This window comes from Drosophila biarmipes, chromosome X (genome assembly GCF_025231255.1).
Source record: "Drosophila biarmipes strain raj3 chromosome X, RU_DBia_V1.1, whole genome shotgun sequence".
In the NCBI taxonomy this organism is placed as follows: domain Eukaryota; kingdom Metazoa; phylum Arthropoda; class Insecta; order Diptera; family Drosophilidae; genus Drosophila; species Drosophila biarmipes.
Window position 1 is genome coordinate 14,726,735 of NC_066611.1, and position 18,051 is coordinate 14,744,785.

At 41.0% G+C, this 18,051-nt stretch overlaps 2 protein-coding genes across 2 annotated transcripts in view; both read left to right on the plus strand.

The window, feature by feature from the left end:
• Window positions 1-2,098: 2,098 nt before the first annotated feature.
• Window positions 2,099-5,024, plus strand: LOC108025916 (endoribonuclease CG2145). The gene is made up of 5 exons (XM_050889480.1): window positions 2,099-2,145; window positions 2,195-2,295; window positions 2,366-3,416; window positions 4,197-4,626; window positions 4,689-5,024. The coding sequence occupies exons 2-5, from the start codon at window positions 2,229-2,231 to the stop codon at window positions 4,920-4,922; spliced, it is 1,782 nt and encodes a 593-aa protein (XP_050745437.1). The 5' UTR covers window positions 2,099-2,145; window positions 2,195-2,228; the 3' UTR covers window positions 4,923-5,024.
• Window positions 5,025-5,960: 936 nt separating this feature from the next.
• The window catches only part of LOC108025738 (unconventional myosin-XV), a 44,974-nt gene continuing 32,883 nt past the window's right edge, over window positions 5,961-18,051 (plus strand). Inside the window, exons 1-2 of the mRNA XM_017096326.3 lie at window positions 5,961-6,490; window positions 14,989-15,323. Of these exons, the coding sequence (XP_016951815.1) occupies window positions 15,198-15,323 (126 nt within the window). The 5' untranslated portion in view covers window positions 5,961-6,490; window positions 14,989-15,197. The remainder of the gene's footprint in view (window positions 6,491-14,988; window positions 15,324-18,051) is intronic.

Here is an 18,051-nt window from a genome sequence, read left to right on the forward strand (position 1 = left end):
AAAAATGTTATTTTAAAATTCTAAAGCGATCCATGTTGCACTTTTTTAAATTAAGAAATAATTAAGAATAACGATTGTGAGAAAATGTTTCCTTTCAGCCTGAAAGTAGGCCTTAAAATTTCTGACAGCCTTTCACTTTCTTTCTCACTCGTTTTTGCTAGATCGATGAAAGCGCAATTCCATTATTTCGTATTATATTGCTTACTAAAAATAATACCAAGAAATTTTAATACAAAATGACTTTCTTAATTTTTCTTTCTTTCTAAAAGTAAAGAAATTGAATTAAAATTAAAATATGTTTAATTTGGAAGGTAAGTTTTTAGAAATGAATAAGTAGTGCGAGTTCTTAAAAAATAATCATAAATAAAATATAAAACTAGCAAAGTTACCGAATATATTTCTAATAAATTAATGGTTTTAGCTTTATTTAAAATGATTTATGATGAAAAATGCCCAATTCACTTAACAAAAAGTGAACAAAAATTACAATAGCTAGAAACAATTAACCTAATTGTTGAATGTAGAATGATATTTTAGCAGTAAATTAATTATGGCACTAAAGAATAGAACCTTTTTTTCAAATCTCTATGTAAATTCTACATAAACACAATTATAGAGCAATAAAAATGGCCTCAAAACAATATGTGTATCTCAACGTTTAATTTCATTTTCCCTTGCTTTAAGCCCCCATTAATCATCTGAAGTTGAATAGCTGAAATTTTCAAGGGATCACGGGTGGGATGGTTATCTTCTCGGCGTTCAAGTCTTTCGAATGCGCCTTGGGAAGCTCTTCGAACCGACTATCGCTGTTTGCTCAAGTGGAGCACTCGAAAACATAACCTTTGCCAGTGGCCTTTCCCTGGGGCGATAAGCCCCCGATTCGAGCGCCGAGTTTTCAGTTTCATTATTATTTATTAGAACGATCCGCAGCGCTCTCCTGCGCGAGTGCAATTAATTAGTGCTGCCAAATGGCCGGGGGAGTGGGATTGGGACCGAGTCGTCTTGCCCGGGGGATCAGAGCAGATCAGAACAGATCGGAACAATGCCGAAATCCGAGAGCCGAGTTCCAGGGCATTATGTAAGCCCCATTCGCTCGAACCGCTTACGTGAGCCATTTCCGAGGGCAAATAAAAGTTCGGACTACCCCCGCATTCGCTTGGATCTTTTGGGGCTATTTTTGATCGCAGTGGTCGGGTTTTTGTTTGACAATTAGTGCTCTGCCCAGGTAATTGTGGACCACGACCCTGGAACAACCCTTGAAGCAGGTCCCTCCACTGTCCACTGCAAGTTCGGCGCTGTTTCAGGTAGTGCGGCTCGAACGACTGTCTTTTCTTTATGGTTCTAAAGAAAATATTAAAACATTTTTAAGAACCATGTATACTGCACATATAAAAAACAAATGTAAAATCAATGGTTTTCTTTGAAATTTACAATGTAAGAATGAATTTATGGTGTTTGAAATCATTCAATATGACTTTAATGTAGTTTATTATGTGCTTATTAAAATATTATAGGTAAAAAAATGTATATAATAATAATATTAATATTAGTTTAGGCTTATTTAATATATCACAGAATTGAAATCATAAATTGGAGATAATGTAGAGGCACTTGCATGCACTTGCGACTGTCTTTTGAATGAAAAATAAAAAAATATTAAAGTTATATTTTTATAACATTTTTTAACATTCCAGAAGTCATAGGTATTTCTATTCTTTCAAAAACTATTAAAATTCAAGTTTAACTGTAACTTTTCGATACAGAGAAAATATTTTTAAAAAGGTTTTTCAATTTTTTTGCATGTTTTCTATATTAAAACCTGGCTTAGGAATAAAAATTACTATAACTATACAGATTTTTGTAATAATTAATTCGTTACATTTTCCAAACTAAAATGCCCTTGTCCAAGTGAGGAAGGGTACCTGCGCGGAGGCAAAACCCACGCCGCCGACGATTGCGGCGTAAGCTCATTAATAAAACCAACAACAACCGCGAATCGGATGACAGCAGCAACAACAGCAGCAACACCGGCGACAGCGGCAACATCAGCTGCGATCGCCAAGATCAGGCGGATGCCGCGCTGGAGTCTCTCCGCCAGTCAGTCGATGTCTGAGTCTCCGTTCGGTCGGTCGAGTTGTCTACGAGGTAAAAAAAAAAACCCATAAAACAGTCTAAGAAATCGAACAAATCGCAGTGAACCAAGGCGAAGTGCTAATAAAACGAGCAAAATGCGCTGCCTGGCATTGAGCGCACTGTTTTTGTGCCTGGCTCTGGTGGGGCACTTTCATCCGTCAGGTAGGTGAAATGGCAGGTGATTCACTCGGCTTACAGGTAAACAACAATCGCCCGACTTATGCTCCAACAGCTGCCTACAAGAGCGAGGTGCAGATCACGCCGGATCCCCTGGACGCGGTGGAGACGACGACCAAGAAGTCCAGTTGGTTCGGCGGCTTCAAGAAGTTCTTTGGCAGTGAGACCACCACCACCACGACGACCCTTGCTCCGCCAGTGGCCACCAGTGCCAAATCGGTGGTGGTTACACCCACGGCGGGCCACAGGCCCACGCCACTGGTCATCTCGCATGCTCCGCTGGTGCCATTGGGTCCGCGACCCGACACACCGGGATCCTCGCCCTTCGGCGCCTCTCCGCCGCCGGCCAGTGGTCCCCAGTGGCCAACGACCAGCACAAGATCGCCGCAGCCAGCGCAGCAGCCCGTTCAGGGACGCCCGCTGCAGGGAGGCACTGCAGCACCCAGCCTGCCACCTGGCTTCGCCCCCTACCGACCACAGAAGCCCCAGCCCAACAGCTACGACCTGAGCTATGGCGGTGGTCCGGCACAGGGAGCAGCAGGAACAGGACGTCCTGGCCCGGCTTTCGGCATCGGCACCAGCTCCACCACCACTACGACCAGCACCCACAAGCCCGTCACCAGCACCACAGGTAAGGCACCGCAGCAGAAGGATGAGTTCCCCGCGCTGCCGGGACCCCGACGGCCATCCCAAAAGGAGGACTTCCCGGCGCTGCCGGCGGCCAAGACGCCGCCAGGCTCGCCCACACCCACGCCGGGATCTCCCTCGGCCTGGCAATCGCCGCTGCCGACGCCCCAGCATCCGGTGCATCCGCCCACCAAGACCACGCCAGTGCCCATAGCGACGTCCCCGTCCTCGCACACGCCCTCCGTACCGCCCACGCCCGGCCATGGAGCGTCCTTGGGACCGCACAAGGTCGACGGCAGCACCACCACTGTGCGACCCGGCTTCCAGACGTCGGGCAACTCTGTGGCCACCGACGACGAGATCCGCCAGCTGACGGAGCAGCTGTACACCAAGGAGACCAACAGCCAGCTCGGCAACATCCAGGTGAACCTGCAGGGACGCACGCGGTCCATCGACAGCGCCGACGAGGCACCCAACCCGTAAGTAATCTGTAGAGGGAGCTACTGCTATTAGAATAAGCTGGCTTTCATTAACTTTAATTTACGATATTCATATTAAATTTATAATAATAATAAAATTCCTAGTATTTTTTTTAATGCTTTGATCAAAAATATTTGATGTTTTTATATCCCTAATAATTTTTACCATATTACCACTTTTTAAGGGGTTCGTTTTGCCCATAAGTTTCTCATTCTTAAATATATTTTTAAAAAATCAAATTTAGTGATAAGTAAAAATATATTTTCAATTTCTGAAAATTAATTTCGAAAAAACAAGAGAAGATAATATGAATATGAAATAGTCATACTTATAGCAAACTACATACATATATCTCAATATTTTTTAGTAGTTTTACTATTTACCAAAACAAAAACCAAATTATAATTTAAATATACATTGTTTATTGTAAAAAAAATAACTAAAAAGTTAAAAAATGAATATTATGGATATTTTTTGTGTATTTATGCTTGACATCATGTCATTTTTCTTATATATTAATTTTTTTATAAATATTTAATTAGTAGAAAATGTGTAAAAATCAATATGGATTTTTAGTGTAATTATGCGTGATATCATGTCCTTTTCCCTTTGGTTTGTTAAATATTTTATAAATATTTTATTAGTAGAAAAAGTCTCTGTAAAGATAAAAAATTAAGTTGGATTTTTTGAGTTATTTTGCTTATTATATGCCATTTTTCTCATGATTTGTTAAATGTTTCTATAATCAACCGATGTATTAATTTAACTTCCTCCCGAAGTCTCCTGACTGTGGACCCCAAGGCCCTGGAGTCCCCGACGATCGCCAAGATGCGGCTGTTGTTCAACAACTACGAGCACGACACCCAGGTGAACGAGCACGTGACCCCCAACGAGCGCAAGGAGGAGAACGAGTTCCTGGACGCGGTGATGGCCACCCCGGTGATGCGCCAGGCCATGCTGTTCCTGCAGCAGAAGGGCGTGGTCGGACCCGATCCCAAGACGCACCGCGACCTGGTCAAGGAGCTCTGGTTTACCCAGTACTCGCGCGGCAAGGGCAAGATCGGCAGCTCCGGCTTCGAGCACGTCTTCGTCTACGAGGTGAAGGAGGGCACCATCATCGGGTTCCACAACTGGGTCTACATCGGCGACGAGGAGAAGGACGGCCGCTTCGACTACAAGGGATACCTGAAGGAGCAGGACATTGGCACGGTGAGTGGGTCTCCCCTAAGCCTCTAGGGATTTACTTCATTGGTTGTCTTTCCCTTTTGCAGAAGGGAAAAGTCGTTAAGATCCGGTTCTCGCACCAGGGACTCAACAAGCCGGTGAACACGGTCTTCGTGGGCACCTCGCCGGAACTGGAGCTCGCCCTGTACACGGTCTGCTTCCAGCTGCGTCCGGATCGCACCTGCCCGGTGTCCCTGGGCAACAGCAAGTTCGGCATCGTCACCTACTCGTGGCGCTACCGGGGCAAGAACCTCATTGGCAGCGCCTATCCGGAGATTTAGGGCAGCGATCCCCGGTCGCTCCTCCCGTAGTCATCGTAGCATTTTTTTTCTGTCGCCTTAATAAATAAAGTAAATGTGTGAAATATATTAAAAAAAAACATATATTAATTTAAAATTTCATCCCAGATGATTTAAGATCCAAGAATTTTTAAGTTACTACCCAAAAAGTTAAAAAATGGGTATTCTAATGAATCAAATTCAAATGCGCGGGCTTTGTCAAGCAGTTCGTTGCACTGCTTGGAGTTTGGAGTTAGACTTTGGAGCTTTGGAGTTTCAGAGAACTCAGCTTAATATTTTCAATCCTTGAATAAAGTATATTCTTCCTGATAACTTGACTATATGTTTAAACGATTAAAAACTTTTTCACATTTTTTTTGGGCTACTTACTTTCTATCGTATAATTTTTTTAAATTTGTTGTAGAAACTCATTTGCTTAAAAATGTATTCAAGTTGGTTACTTTGCTTATTCAATTTACTTGGGAATCATAGGAAATTTTTTTTAATAACTTTATAAGTAGCACAAATATTTTTCAATTATTTTAAAATTGCTTAGTATTTTTGGTTTGGTTTTCAAATTGGTCACACTGCCGGCAATTACAAAATAAAAGCGCGTGAGATGGCTAAACCTGTTTCGGCCCCAAGCGCGGCTCTTGGCCAGGTTTTGAGCTCTCTCCCAAATAGAGTTGTCAATTGGCCTGAAAAATGTTTTATATTATGTGTTATTGTTCTAAAAAAAAAAAGTCACAGATGAAAGTGTTACAAGTTACAAGTCTTGGTTGTTAGTTGGCTGTGACAAATATTTTGGAAGCTAAAAATCAAAAATTAGGCATACATATTTTTTAAAACCCGCTTTATTTTTTTAGGATCATTTGTTTTTAATTATTTTTAATAGGGGCACTGATACACTGATATTTTTATGCTTTCGACAACCCTGCGCCCGCTCTCAGACTCTCTCTCTCTCTCTCTTTCTCCCTTCCCATCGGCAACAAGTGATCTACGTTGACCGTTGCTCCACTGGCTTTCCAGTGGTTTCGGCCATTTCAGTTGCTGTTCGACTGCCGGAGGAGATTGTTGTGCATTTTTTTTGGTGCGCGGCGTGCCACGGATTACAACCCCAACTACACACACTCACACACACACTCTCACACAATAAGCGGTCAAATTAAGTTTTGTTTTTTTTCTCGTTACCCAACTCGCAAGTGCCGTGCAATTATTTGTTCTAATTCTGCTAAGCGAAATCCAAAGGCGTCGACACTTTTTGGCCAAAAAACAACGCAACAACCAAGTCGGCGCAGAAGAGAAAAGAATCACAAACAACGAAGCAGCCACAGGGGGAGGGGAGAGAGAGCGGAGAGAGCGGCAGAAGACACTGCGGAAGAAATGTAGCAGAATTCTCCTCTTCTAATGTTCTGTGTGCCGAAGTGACGAAGTGAGGCCAAAAGAGACCGAGCGAAGAAAGGGGAGGAGGCGAGGAGAAAGACGGTAGAAGAAAGAGCTCGAAAAACATAAAACACAAACTCACACGCTGGCAGAACGGCTTACTGGAACGCAAGGCAACAATAAAGCAAGTGAGTAGCGCTCGGAGAGAGAGAGAGAGAGTGATCGCGGAGGAGGCAGGGGGAGCCTCTCTTGGAATTCAAATCAGAATTGAATCCGAGTCTTGCAAGGGGCCACAACAACAACAACTACTCTTGTTGAATGTCAATGGAGCCAGGATTGCCAGGCGCCATTAAAAATTATTCCCATTGAACCACTGTGATTGCCACCCAGGTGGAGGGGGTGCTCCTAAGGTTAGGGATATTCGTATGTAATACACATTTTTTTTGAAAATAGTTTATAAGGAAAGGGGCTTAGGATTTGGTTGTCGTTTAGGGCAATGTATGTTTTTTTTTTTTTTATAAGAACGTTATGGAAAATAATATTATTGGTTGTGAAAGTTCTTTATAAGGATTAGCGGCTTACAATATGATAATAAGAAAGTCGTTTCGAGCCTTGTATGTTGTATGAAACTAAAGATATAGGATAAAAAGTTATAAAAATATGAAGAGCCTTCATTGAATTCCTTCATATTTATCGCTTTGAGCTTTGTATGTTGTATAAAACTAAAGTTAGATTCTTTTTGAAGAGCCCTTGATTGAATTCTTCCATATATTCTCATTCACTTGCTTTCAATCTGAATAATTAAAAGGTTTCGTTGGAATACATATATGATATATCCACTCTTGTTATTGAGTGACACATTTGCTTCTATCAGAATTTTCTCCTATTATCAATATACAAATCTATAAAATATTAAAAAAAATTCTATTCCATACAAACTTCATGGATCATCACTTCTTAAACCATCTTTTAAAAGGGCTATACCACTATTATACTGTTAATACCGCTCCCCCCATGATATCATCCACGCTTTTCCCCCAAAAATATGCACAATCAGCCAATCAATTAATCAGACCGCCCCACTGCCATGGCCAATGGCAACAGTGGGCTCTGCGAGCCACCCCCATCATGGCTAATTATAGAGGTAATAAGGTGAGCTCATCGGCGGTGCAATCGCTCGCTGGCCAAGTGCACGTGTTCGCCTCGAACGCTGGCCGATTCTGTGGGCTCGGCCAAAAGGCCCAGAGGCCAAGAGATGCCCAGACCTGTTCCTCCCAACGAATGCGATCGATTTCAATTTGTGTAACGGCACCTGGACGTGGGGCATCCGATTCCTCGGAACCGCTGCAGTTGCACAAGCCGTCGTCGTCCTAACGGTTCTCCCAGTGGTTCTGGATGCTATAATTCGGTGAATTCTTGCGATCCCTACGATTTGGTTCGCCTCGGTTCGTTTCGTTTCGTTTTGTATCGTTTTTGTATCGTTTTTGTATCGTTTTTGTATCGTTTTTGTATCGTTTTCGGCTTTCGTTCGGTTTCGATCGGCGACGTTTTGGCAAATCATGGCCGGGCCAAAGCAGCCAAGAACGCTGCGCTGCCAACGGTATACGATGGCAAACAGTTAGGCGTGCAAAAAGCCAGAAAAAAAGTAGGAAAAAAAAAAATCGACGCAAAAGCTATAAAACAAAAAATTGGTGGTGGCGCAAAAGAAAACTGGTTCCGGCCATCGAAGAATGCCGCTGCGGCCACTTGGCCAGGTCCGAATGTCTCTGTGAGTGTGTGTGTGTGTGTGTGTGTGTGTGCCTGTGCCAGTGTGTGCGAGCCACTTCCGTACAACAACGCCCTGACCCCCGCCACCACCTCTCCAAACCCCTCTCCAAGCCCCCTTCCCGAACCCCTTCTTAGTTGGCCTCTCTCCTCGCCGTCGCGTTCGTTGCCTGAGTCTTTTGTTTTCCCTGCTCTGCGCCGTGTTTTCTTATCGCTGCTATAATTTTATACCCTGGCGGAGGGTGATTTCATTAGGGCTCGACTGTTGCAACGCACTGGGGTCAGCGTTGAGAATAAATACCAAGGTCTTGATCCGAAAGCCATACTTCAGTGATTTTATGGGAGAATGCTTTTTGGAAGCATTAGGCACTTCGGGTTTGGCATTTCAATTTCAGCAACGAGTCTCAAGAGAAGTGCATATTTTTTGGGGGTTTTTCTTTGCCATTAAATACATACCTATCATTTTAAAATTATAATTTAAGAAATATAAAAACAAAGAAAGTGAAAATAATAGAAATGTGAATAGTAATAAATAAAATAAATCCTTCGGCCAATCGCCTGGCCAACAAGGGTATCTGGTATTGCCAGAGCTAGTTTTCCCATTTTGCCATCGATAATTTTTTTTTACTTGCTTTTCGCTTTCGTGCTCATTTTCATGCTGGCGACGATGGCAAAGAAGAAACCGAGCCACAAATGCTAAAAATGCATAACAAAAGCCAAAGCAAACACCACCAATGCCAGCTCTCACAATCACTCACACTCCGCTAATGCGACAAAGATGTTAATTGACTTTTACTTTATTTAAACAAAATAGTCACAGGCGAACAGCCACCGTGATCTCCATTGAGTGAAATTTTTAATTTACGTTTTTTATTTGTATCTCTTACTTCTCTGTGTGGTTTTTGCGGCAAATTCCCGCATCTTCGGCGTCATCATCTCGGTCAGATACTTCGCCGCCTGTCGTCATCGATTTCGTTTTTTGATCGAAGCCCTACACACTGTTATTAAGTTTTAATCGATTTGGATGGGGCGATAATTGGAGGCATCAGAAATCAATTTCGCCTGGGAACTTTGGCCAGCCTCGATTTGATTTAATGTAATCGATGGGGCATAGTTTAATTTTTGTGGGTTAAGCTTTAAAAGGGTTTTGAGAAAGTCGCCCAATGGACTGCAATTACTTTGTTTTTAGAAAATATGTTAGGATTGCTTCGGCACATAAATATTTTAATGTCTAACCTATACTTCAAGATGAAGAACAATGCAGAACACTGATTACCTTTTTTTAAATTCAAATTTTACACTTTCACCTGCGTTTCTCATTGACAAAGAAATGCTTTATGATTGGCAAATTAAAAAAGCTGTTGAAAAGATGTTAGTTATAGGTTTTAAATATGAGGAAGATAAAAAAAATATAAGAATAAAAGATGGTACCTCAAAAAATATGTTCTATAAAATCTTTTAAAAATATTACAAATAGCCAGAATAGCTCTTTTTGTTTTCCATAAGCCTGTGTTGTTGGGCTGGGTTTTTAATTAAGTTATGAATCGATTTCTTTTTAATTATTCATATGCTGTTCCTGGAGTCGGAGCCCCATCTTTGGTGGCGGCACCTTTTTGGCCGCGCACCGCCTTGCCCCACATTCCGCAACGCCCCCAAGACGCAGCTGTTCCCCGGCTCGAGGGCGCCCACTTCCATTTGGCCAGTGTGTGGATGTGATGGTACACCCGAAAAAAATTCTATTTAAATCTATAATTGAGAGAAGGGTTTTCTTTTACTTTTTAGTGGCTTTCAAAGTGCAATTTTACCTTATTAAATATGGTATAGAAATATTTTTAGGTACTGTTTGGCACATTTCAGGATCTCATTCAGCCCTAAACAGTTTTTTTATATTATATTATTTTTTTCGGTGCAGCCGTCGTCCCTTGTTGCTGCCACCAATGTTGCGGGTGCGGCAGCAACGCATAGACGCCAAACGATTGCAAATAGCAAATCGAGCGGCACTCCTTTGACTGACACCAACGGATCTGAGCTGAGTTCGTCTGAGTTGAGTTGGGTTGATTGTTAGAATACTTTATGCACCGCCACTTTCAATTGTCTCCGGCAGAGACGTTTTGAAAATTTCCCTTTTTTGTTTCTGCATGCAGCCAGTTATCCGCCGCATTGTGGGCTTGTCTCTCCATGTATTTCTGATCGATGAGCAAACTTGGCTGGCAACATGGCGCGCTTTTTATATACCTATATATATATCTTTTTTTTCCAAAGGTTTATTGGCCTTTTGGCTTACTCTCTGCACGTGCGTGCTTGTGTGTGTCGCCATTTTAGCTCGAACTTGGCTTATACCATTTGGCTTGACTCTGGCTTTGGTTTGGTTTTGGTCTTGTGTTTTTTGGCTTTGGCCCTGGTGCTAGTGAAATCGTGCGCCGACTTCAACTTCTTGCTAAATATTTCTTCTTTCTACATGAAATTTTCTATTTGTCCAACCCGAAAACGAATACAACAAAAATTTAAGAAACGAAACGAAACGAAAAAATGTCGGGCCAAGAGCAGCAGCAGCAGCAGCAGGGCAATTAAGCCGCTTACTGCAACAACGGAGAATAATATATGACTAGTCACTCCCTAGACAAGCCGAGTGAGTGCGTGTTGTTGACTGTTTTTGGCCAGCGCTTTTAGCCAATAAGTCAAACTGTCAGTCAGGCAGTCGCGGCCAGACGTTGTTGACGTCCCCGTTGGGTTTAATTGAAATGGCATTGGCCGCTTTCGCGGGGAAAGGGGTTTCCTCGGACCCGGACTGCAGTCCAAATTGAATTAGCCGGCGGTTTCTGCCGAGCCACAGGGCAACGAGCTGCGGATTAAGGCGCGAGGAAAGGAATGGGGAATTTTTTCAGACAGATTGGTATGCCAGATTCACTTTGGAGAATTTGTGGGAACTCAGTAAAGTTGATATTTCCAAATAAAGACTATAAAAATAAATAATACGAGGCTAAAATTAATTCAATTCGTTTATTAATTTCAAAAAAAATATAACTTTTCAGTTGCCCAACTAATTTTGATTTATCAAATTAATTATTTACATAAATCTTGCTAAGCCAACAAAGCTCACACGCAGCCAAAACGAAAGCCAACTTGCATATCGAAAAGCAATAAACTTAAAATAACACAAGAAAAGTAAACAATAAATAAATAATGCATAATTGCGAACGTGTTAAGTGGGTAACAAAAACGCAACTTGAAAGTAAGCCGAAGTAAACCGAAATTAATTGCTGCTCGAATTGCAAATTGCAGTTCGTCAAACCGACTCAATTAAAACAAAATCGAAATCGTAAACGAAAACGTTAAATTAAACAGCCGAAGCAACATAATTAAAGATCGTATTTGGCTGTGCGTGCGCGAGATGCTGAGGTGTTGTTCAGATAAAGCAAAAAAAAACAAAGTTTCACTTCGTGGCAGGCAAAGCCGCACCTCCCTGTTTTTCTTTCCCATTTTTAGCCGCCCATTTCTAGGGCCATTCAGAGCCCTCAGCTATGCCAAGAATGTATCAATAAGCTCCGAGCGAGGAACACACATTTTTCAAGCCCAGCCAACACCGAGAGCCGACTCCGATTTGTGCATAACTTAACATTTAAGCATTCGAGCAGGTGCGGTCGGCTGCCGCTGTGTGTGTGAGCCGTGTGTCATGGCTGATAACAAATCATTTTAGAAATCGAACAAAGGCGTCTCGGGGGGAATTCGGTTTTGTCTAGGGCGGGCATGGGAACACGGTTGACATGGAAATAATTCCCGCGTTAAAATGGAAACGAGGATTTAGGAAGCGACATTTAATTTCGGGTTCTTTGGCGCTCAACGAGAATCAAAAGACTTAGGCAGCGAACTTGAAAATGCAAAATAAACGATAATTCCAAATCATCTTTCCAATTGGAAATTCCAATGCTGGAAGTAAATTTCTTGTCACTTCAGAACGAAAAAGGCTTAAAAATACAAAATAAACGAAAATTCCAATTGGAACTTCCAATGCTGGAAACTGATTTCTTCGCTCTTCAGAACGAAAGACTTAGGCGACGAACTTGAAAATGCAAAATAAACGATAATTCCATTTGATCTTTCCAATTGGAAATTCCAATGCTGGAGGTCATGTTCTTGTCACTTCAGAACGAAAAAGACTTGAAAATACAAAATAAACGAAAAGTCCAATTGGAACTTCCAGTGCTGGAAACTGATTTCTGACTCTTCAGAACGAAAGACTTAGGCGACGAACTTGACTCATTTTTGAAAGTTAATAATTTTTGGTATTAAATATAATATAAGAATGTGGTTAAATATTTTACAGTATATAATATAATATTTATAATAATATTTTTATCTTTTAAGCTATTACTTTTGTTTGCTTATCTAAAGTCTTCAAAATTAAATGATATTTCTTAATATTTATTTTATAATTGAAAAAAAATCGTATGAAAAATAAGAGGAATCCCAATGCAAGTATCTTCGATTGCGTAATTTCCGTTGCCAACCGAGTCGACCAGCCCAGGCCGCATTAACTCGGCTTTACCTATCCAACACTTAGCTGCAAATGAAATTCTTATGATTGTTATTCCACATCGTTGGATATTTGCTCATTGATTACGAACACAGATACACACACACACTGTCGCATAATCATGATGTTAATGCTGAGGCTGTTGTTGCTATTTTCGTTGCTGCCGTTTTGGTTTTGTTGCTACCTTAGCATTAAACATGGACTGCAGGCAGCGACGTCTTAGCATCGGAATGCGGTCGAACCCGTAGCTAGCCAAGATTTTTGTTGGCTGCCTAAGCCATTGTTTTTGTTTTCCTCACACGGAGAGAAAATATGGTTTGAAACTTAGAGAATAGTTCTGAAAGTATGGCAAAAGGGTGTCATAAATCAGCTGAGATCGCTCTGTCTTGACATTTAGGTTATATTTATGAAAAATGTGAATTTCAAAGAAATTATTTAAAAATAAAGAGAATTAATATAAAAAATATTTTTGGGGATTAGATGTTCATATATTTTAAGAAAAAATTTGAAAAATATTTTCTTTCAGAGTAAAGCCTATTATCCTGAAGTTATTTAGTAATAAATTTATAGAAATATTTTTTCTTACATGCAAAATACCTTTTTCTCGCCCAGTGTAAGCCGTGTAGCCCCAAAAGATGGCCGGGAAAGAGAGGGCTGGTGCGTACGTGTTGGCCTGATGAAGCGGCGAACTGAATGAAATTGTCTGACGGAGTGTCAGCCTCCCCCCCGGCCGACTCGAAACAAGTTCCTCTATTGACTCTGTTAATTCGTGAGCACTTGCCAGGCCAGTTGGCGGCACACAGATTCGTTACTGGGCCAGGCCCAACTGCGGCTTAAACTCCGCCACCAAAATCGACAGCCCCAACCCAATCCAACTCCAAATCCACTGGCAGCCAGCAAATCCAAATCCGATTGACTCACTCAAGACAAAACTGCATGAATCAAATCGAATCGTATAAAATAGCGACAACTTCTCTCCCTCTCGGCGGCCGTTGTTTTATTTTCAGTCGATGTTTCTGTTGTTTTGGGCATAAATATTTATGTATGTGTGTGCTAAAGGCATTTGCCGCAAAACAGGTGAAAGTTTTGCCTGAGAAAAGGCAAAGACAAAACAACAGCAGCAAAAGCCAAGAAGTGTGTCTTCGACTCTTCGCTTTTCGCCCTTGCCGCATCTGCTTAATATTCTTTTGGCCAACCTATATAGCTGGGCCTTTTTTTTGGGCGTTCGCATTTCATATTTACGATATGGGTTTTGTTTTTGGAAATTTCTTAATGAACTTGAATGATTGCCGTTCCCCGTTTCGAGACGATCATAATTTTAAACGCATTCTTGGCATATTAATTGGCTTTCATTGGGCCATGTTGAGGCTGGCAAGTGCCACTTATAACGATTTGATTGACCGATTGTGAAGGCAAGTCATGTTTGTTCTTTTGGTTTTTAATCAATATTGATCTGCTTCTCGTATTTTGTTGGCAGTAATGCAGGAGATTTAAGTGCTTTGGGCAATGTCAACCTATAAGATACATTAATCATTTTCTCGGAACCTTTAAATTGAGACAAATAAAAGCAAATCTTTATATAAAAAGATAATGGCCTCTTTAGACAGCTTATGACCTTGCTTTATAAGAATTGAAACCACATCTCATTTAAAAATATTTTAAAACTATATTTACTTTAATTAAATTATTAAAGCTATTTTTTCGATAATATTATGCATTTGCTTAATAAACCAATTAAGAATTAATCCAAAATACAATGGCTTTTTGGCATTTTTTGGCCACCCGTCACCATAGCCTTTTGGCATATTAGAGCTTCACTTCCAATGACAATCGTGAATTTCTGACGTGTCTTATTAAATAAGTTTGATTCCCTCGGATCTTCTGCAACGATGCGAATGATTGCTACTGTCATTGTTGCCGCTTCACGATTTGGTTGTTTTTTTTTTACTATTTTTTTGTCTTACCTCCGCCGTTGCATTTCATTGCACCCCGGTCTCGGTTGGCAAACATTTCCACAGAAACAAAAAAAAAATAAAAATAGCTGAAAAATAAAAAATATATAGGTACCTGGATGCGAAGAGACGAAAAATCTGTACTTTCATTCATGGAGCGGCCTTCGCGTCATTGACTCCGAACAGTCACCGTCACCGTCACCATCGGTGTGAATCGCTCACGATCCCCCACAAAATCGCACTGAGGTGTGGGGATAAGCCTGATAAGCCGCCCGGGCAGCTATTTTATAATGCAAAAGAGCGAGGTATTTCATAGAAAGGCGCCATAATTACATGAATTTTTCCCCGAATACCTTTCCGTTTCACGATTCGCCCTGAGAGAAAAATGTAAAATGTAAATGTACTTAACAAATGCCATTTTGTTTGCTTCTTGCAGCAATGAATCAACCGGTTTGAAGATCACCTTCAAGCCGCAAACATCCACTCCCAACATTCCGAGCAGAAGACCTGAGAATCCAGAGATCGTCAGCAATATAGCGGAAGGCCAGGAGCGCAGGAGCTCGGGAAAGTATCGTTTCCACGCCGACCTGACCGAAGAGTGGGGATTGCGAGTGAGAGAGAAGGGAGCACGACCACGCCGGAGCCATGGACTGGGCCGAAGGTGATCTGGTCTGGTTCGACCCGGGCATGGGACACCCCATTCCCGGCGAGATCCAGGAGGTTCATCGCGCTGCCCAGGTGATCGTCGTCCAGGCGCTCATCAAAGGCAAGGTGCGTACACTAAGCTAAGACTATTTAGGATAAAACATTACATTGAGAGGTTTTTAAATATTTAAATATCATAATATTCCACATATCAGCAATTATTTGTTGAATTTTTATTCATCAGTAAAAATAACATTTATTTTTTAATATAAGTCAAAGCATCTTTTCTTTTTTATTTTGACAAATAATTAAAAAAAAAACATTTTACAATGTATTGCTTTTAAAAATTATAAACAATTTGTATTCCAACTTTAATTTTTTTTAATTTTAATATTTTGATAAATATTTATGAAATACCATTTTAGAATGGGGTAATATTCAATATAATACATTATTACTTTAAAATATACTTCTTGTACTTTCTTTTGAAGATATAATGATAGAGGAAGATATGATGAAGCACAAGATACATAATAAATTAAGGGAAAAATATTAGTTTTTTAAGGTTTGATTCATAGGTTATCAGGTATAAATCGCTATATCTTTGGATCCATTAGTATTATTATTTGTCTTAGTGTTCCTAAAAAAACTTTTTTAATTTCCTTAAAAAATTGTATTTGTTTTTTTAATGCAACGGGGAACTTCCTTAAAATGCAATTTATTTTTGCATTTATTTTCCGAATTCCCCTTCATCTATAGAACCTTTTCTCCCAGTGCAGCCTCGCACCCCCTGAAAAAGGTGCGAGTTCGCACCATCGCCTCGTTTGGCTCAGTTTCGTAGCGTACTGTTTGAATTTTAAATTTGTTTTCGGTCTCGCCGTGGCCCATGAATGCTTTTCACTATTTTCACCCGACATGAACTGTTTGCCCGACCGTTTGTGTATTTATTTCGGTTTTCATGAGCTGCCCCGGAGTGTTTAGCAGGTTGGAGGAGGGCTCTCGGAATTTGTGGAATTTGCTCGCTTGGATTTATGTGCCGATTTGCTGGGCAAGCATGAAGCAAAACAACAACCGAAAAACAAATGCCATTGGCCAACAGTAAAGTTAAACATTCGCAGCGGAAGCCTTTGGCCCAGCCGGATTTATTTTTCGGCCATCGGCACACGCGTGTTCACTGTACAGTGCGGCACCTGTGCAGCGCAGCTAATTGCACCTGCCACCGGCCAGCGTTTCCTTTTTCCTTTCTGCCACTCGGCGGCAATTACGAGTGCGGACTTGTGGAGCTGCAGATGCCAAGATTGAGAACTCACGGCAATCAGTTGCAAGTCGTCGACTGACAGAGTTGTTAGCACACTCAGAAAAACACGGAATTACACGGCTGCACATCACATTTATCTGGCAGACCAAGCGCATAATCGGAAGATTCTTATCCCGAATCCTGTCAAATCAACATATCTATTATGAGTTCTCGTCGAGCCTGCCATTCCACTACAAAGTCTACAGGTGCACTTAGAAAAAGCTCGGGTATAGGGTAGAAAATTGAGGGCTAAGGGTGTGCCAATGCCTACAAACTTACCTTTTAGGTACTGCCAAAGTGAAAACCTAAACTTTATGAACCACATTTGTAGGCACGCTTTATTCGTAAATAAACATTTGGCAAATCACCGATTTCACTGCCTAAACAGACACTTACTTTGTGGTTGCAAATGGCACAACTCGCTTGCAAATATTAAAAAGAAAGTAAATGAGAAGTTGGCTTCTTTGGGAAAGATATAAGTTTTTAAGTAAATTTTTAAAATATTTTTTTTCGTTAAATTACCATTATTTTCGCTCAGTGAGAGGCCGTTTCTAGCGGTACTAGAATCAGAAAACCGGCCACATGTGATCCGTATCCTGTTTGCAACGTGTGTCCAGTGTCCAAGAAATAACCTGTTGGCAGCACATGTGTTTCCATGGGATCGGGCTGGAGATCGGCTACTGGGACCATGGCCAGCCGCTTCCAAAGGCGTAATCGAGCAGCCGATCAATTATCGGTGAATGCATCACTGCAGACAAGAGGTGTGCCATCCCTAGCTGCAAATTAAATGAGATTATGGGTGGTTTTTGTTGATTGGTTGCCGTTAAACGAGTTCTAAAATAAATTAAAGGTTGTGGTACTTCATGAGGTATTATTTAAGGGAGGGATAAAATACTACTTTTATCTTAGTGATCCCTCATTAGGGCCTTTTACTTTGACATAGAAAGGTATACAATTATCTGTGTTCTTAGTTACTATCTGGAGATCATATTAGTTTTTTAATTTTAAAAGATCTTACACATAAGATATTTTTTTTTATTTAATTAACATCTTTATTTAATATAATCCAGGAACAGATCTAATTAAAGCCTTTAACCTAAATGTTTTCTTAAGTAAATAATCTCTTAATTATAAATTATAATTAGTTTTCAACTTGGTATATAGGAGTAGATCAAATTACGACTAGTTTCAAGTAAATAATATATTCATATTAGTCTCTTAGGAGCAGCCCAAAATGTCTTCTTTTGAGCCTGCGAATTGGGATAGCCCCCTGTAATCTCCGGGCTAGACGATTACGGTGGGCAGTTAGACGGTCGTTGTACCTGCTTGAGAAGAACGATATTTGGTCTTCAACAAGACTCAGGTTTAGGTCATTGTGAAGCGTTTGGCCGCTAACGAACCACTCACAGCCAGTGATTTGTCTTAATGTTTTGTTCTGGACGGTTTGGAAACGTTTTCGGTGGGACGCAGCCGCCACTCCCCAAATTTGGATTCCATATCTCCAAGTTGGTGCGATGATTTGTTGATAAATGTGCCGCTTGCATCTTAGAGATAGTT

Bases quoted from the DNA above. Each gene is read 5' to 3' on its own strand.
- LOC108025916 (XM_050889480.1), top strand. From the start codon at position 2,229: ATGCGCTGCCTGGCATTGAGCGCACTGTTTTTGTGCCTGGCTCTGGTG. The intron at 2,296-2,365 runs GTAGGTGAAATG...ATGCTCCAACAG, and splicing joins GGGGCACTTTCATCCGTCAG to CTGCCTACAAGAGCGAGGTG. The intron at 4,627-4,688 runs GTGAGTGGGTCT...TCCCTTTTGCAG, and splicing joins AGGAGCAGGACATTGGCACG to AAGGGAAAAGTCGTTAAGAT.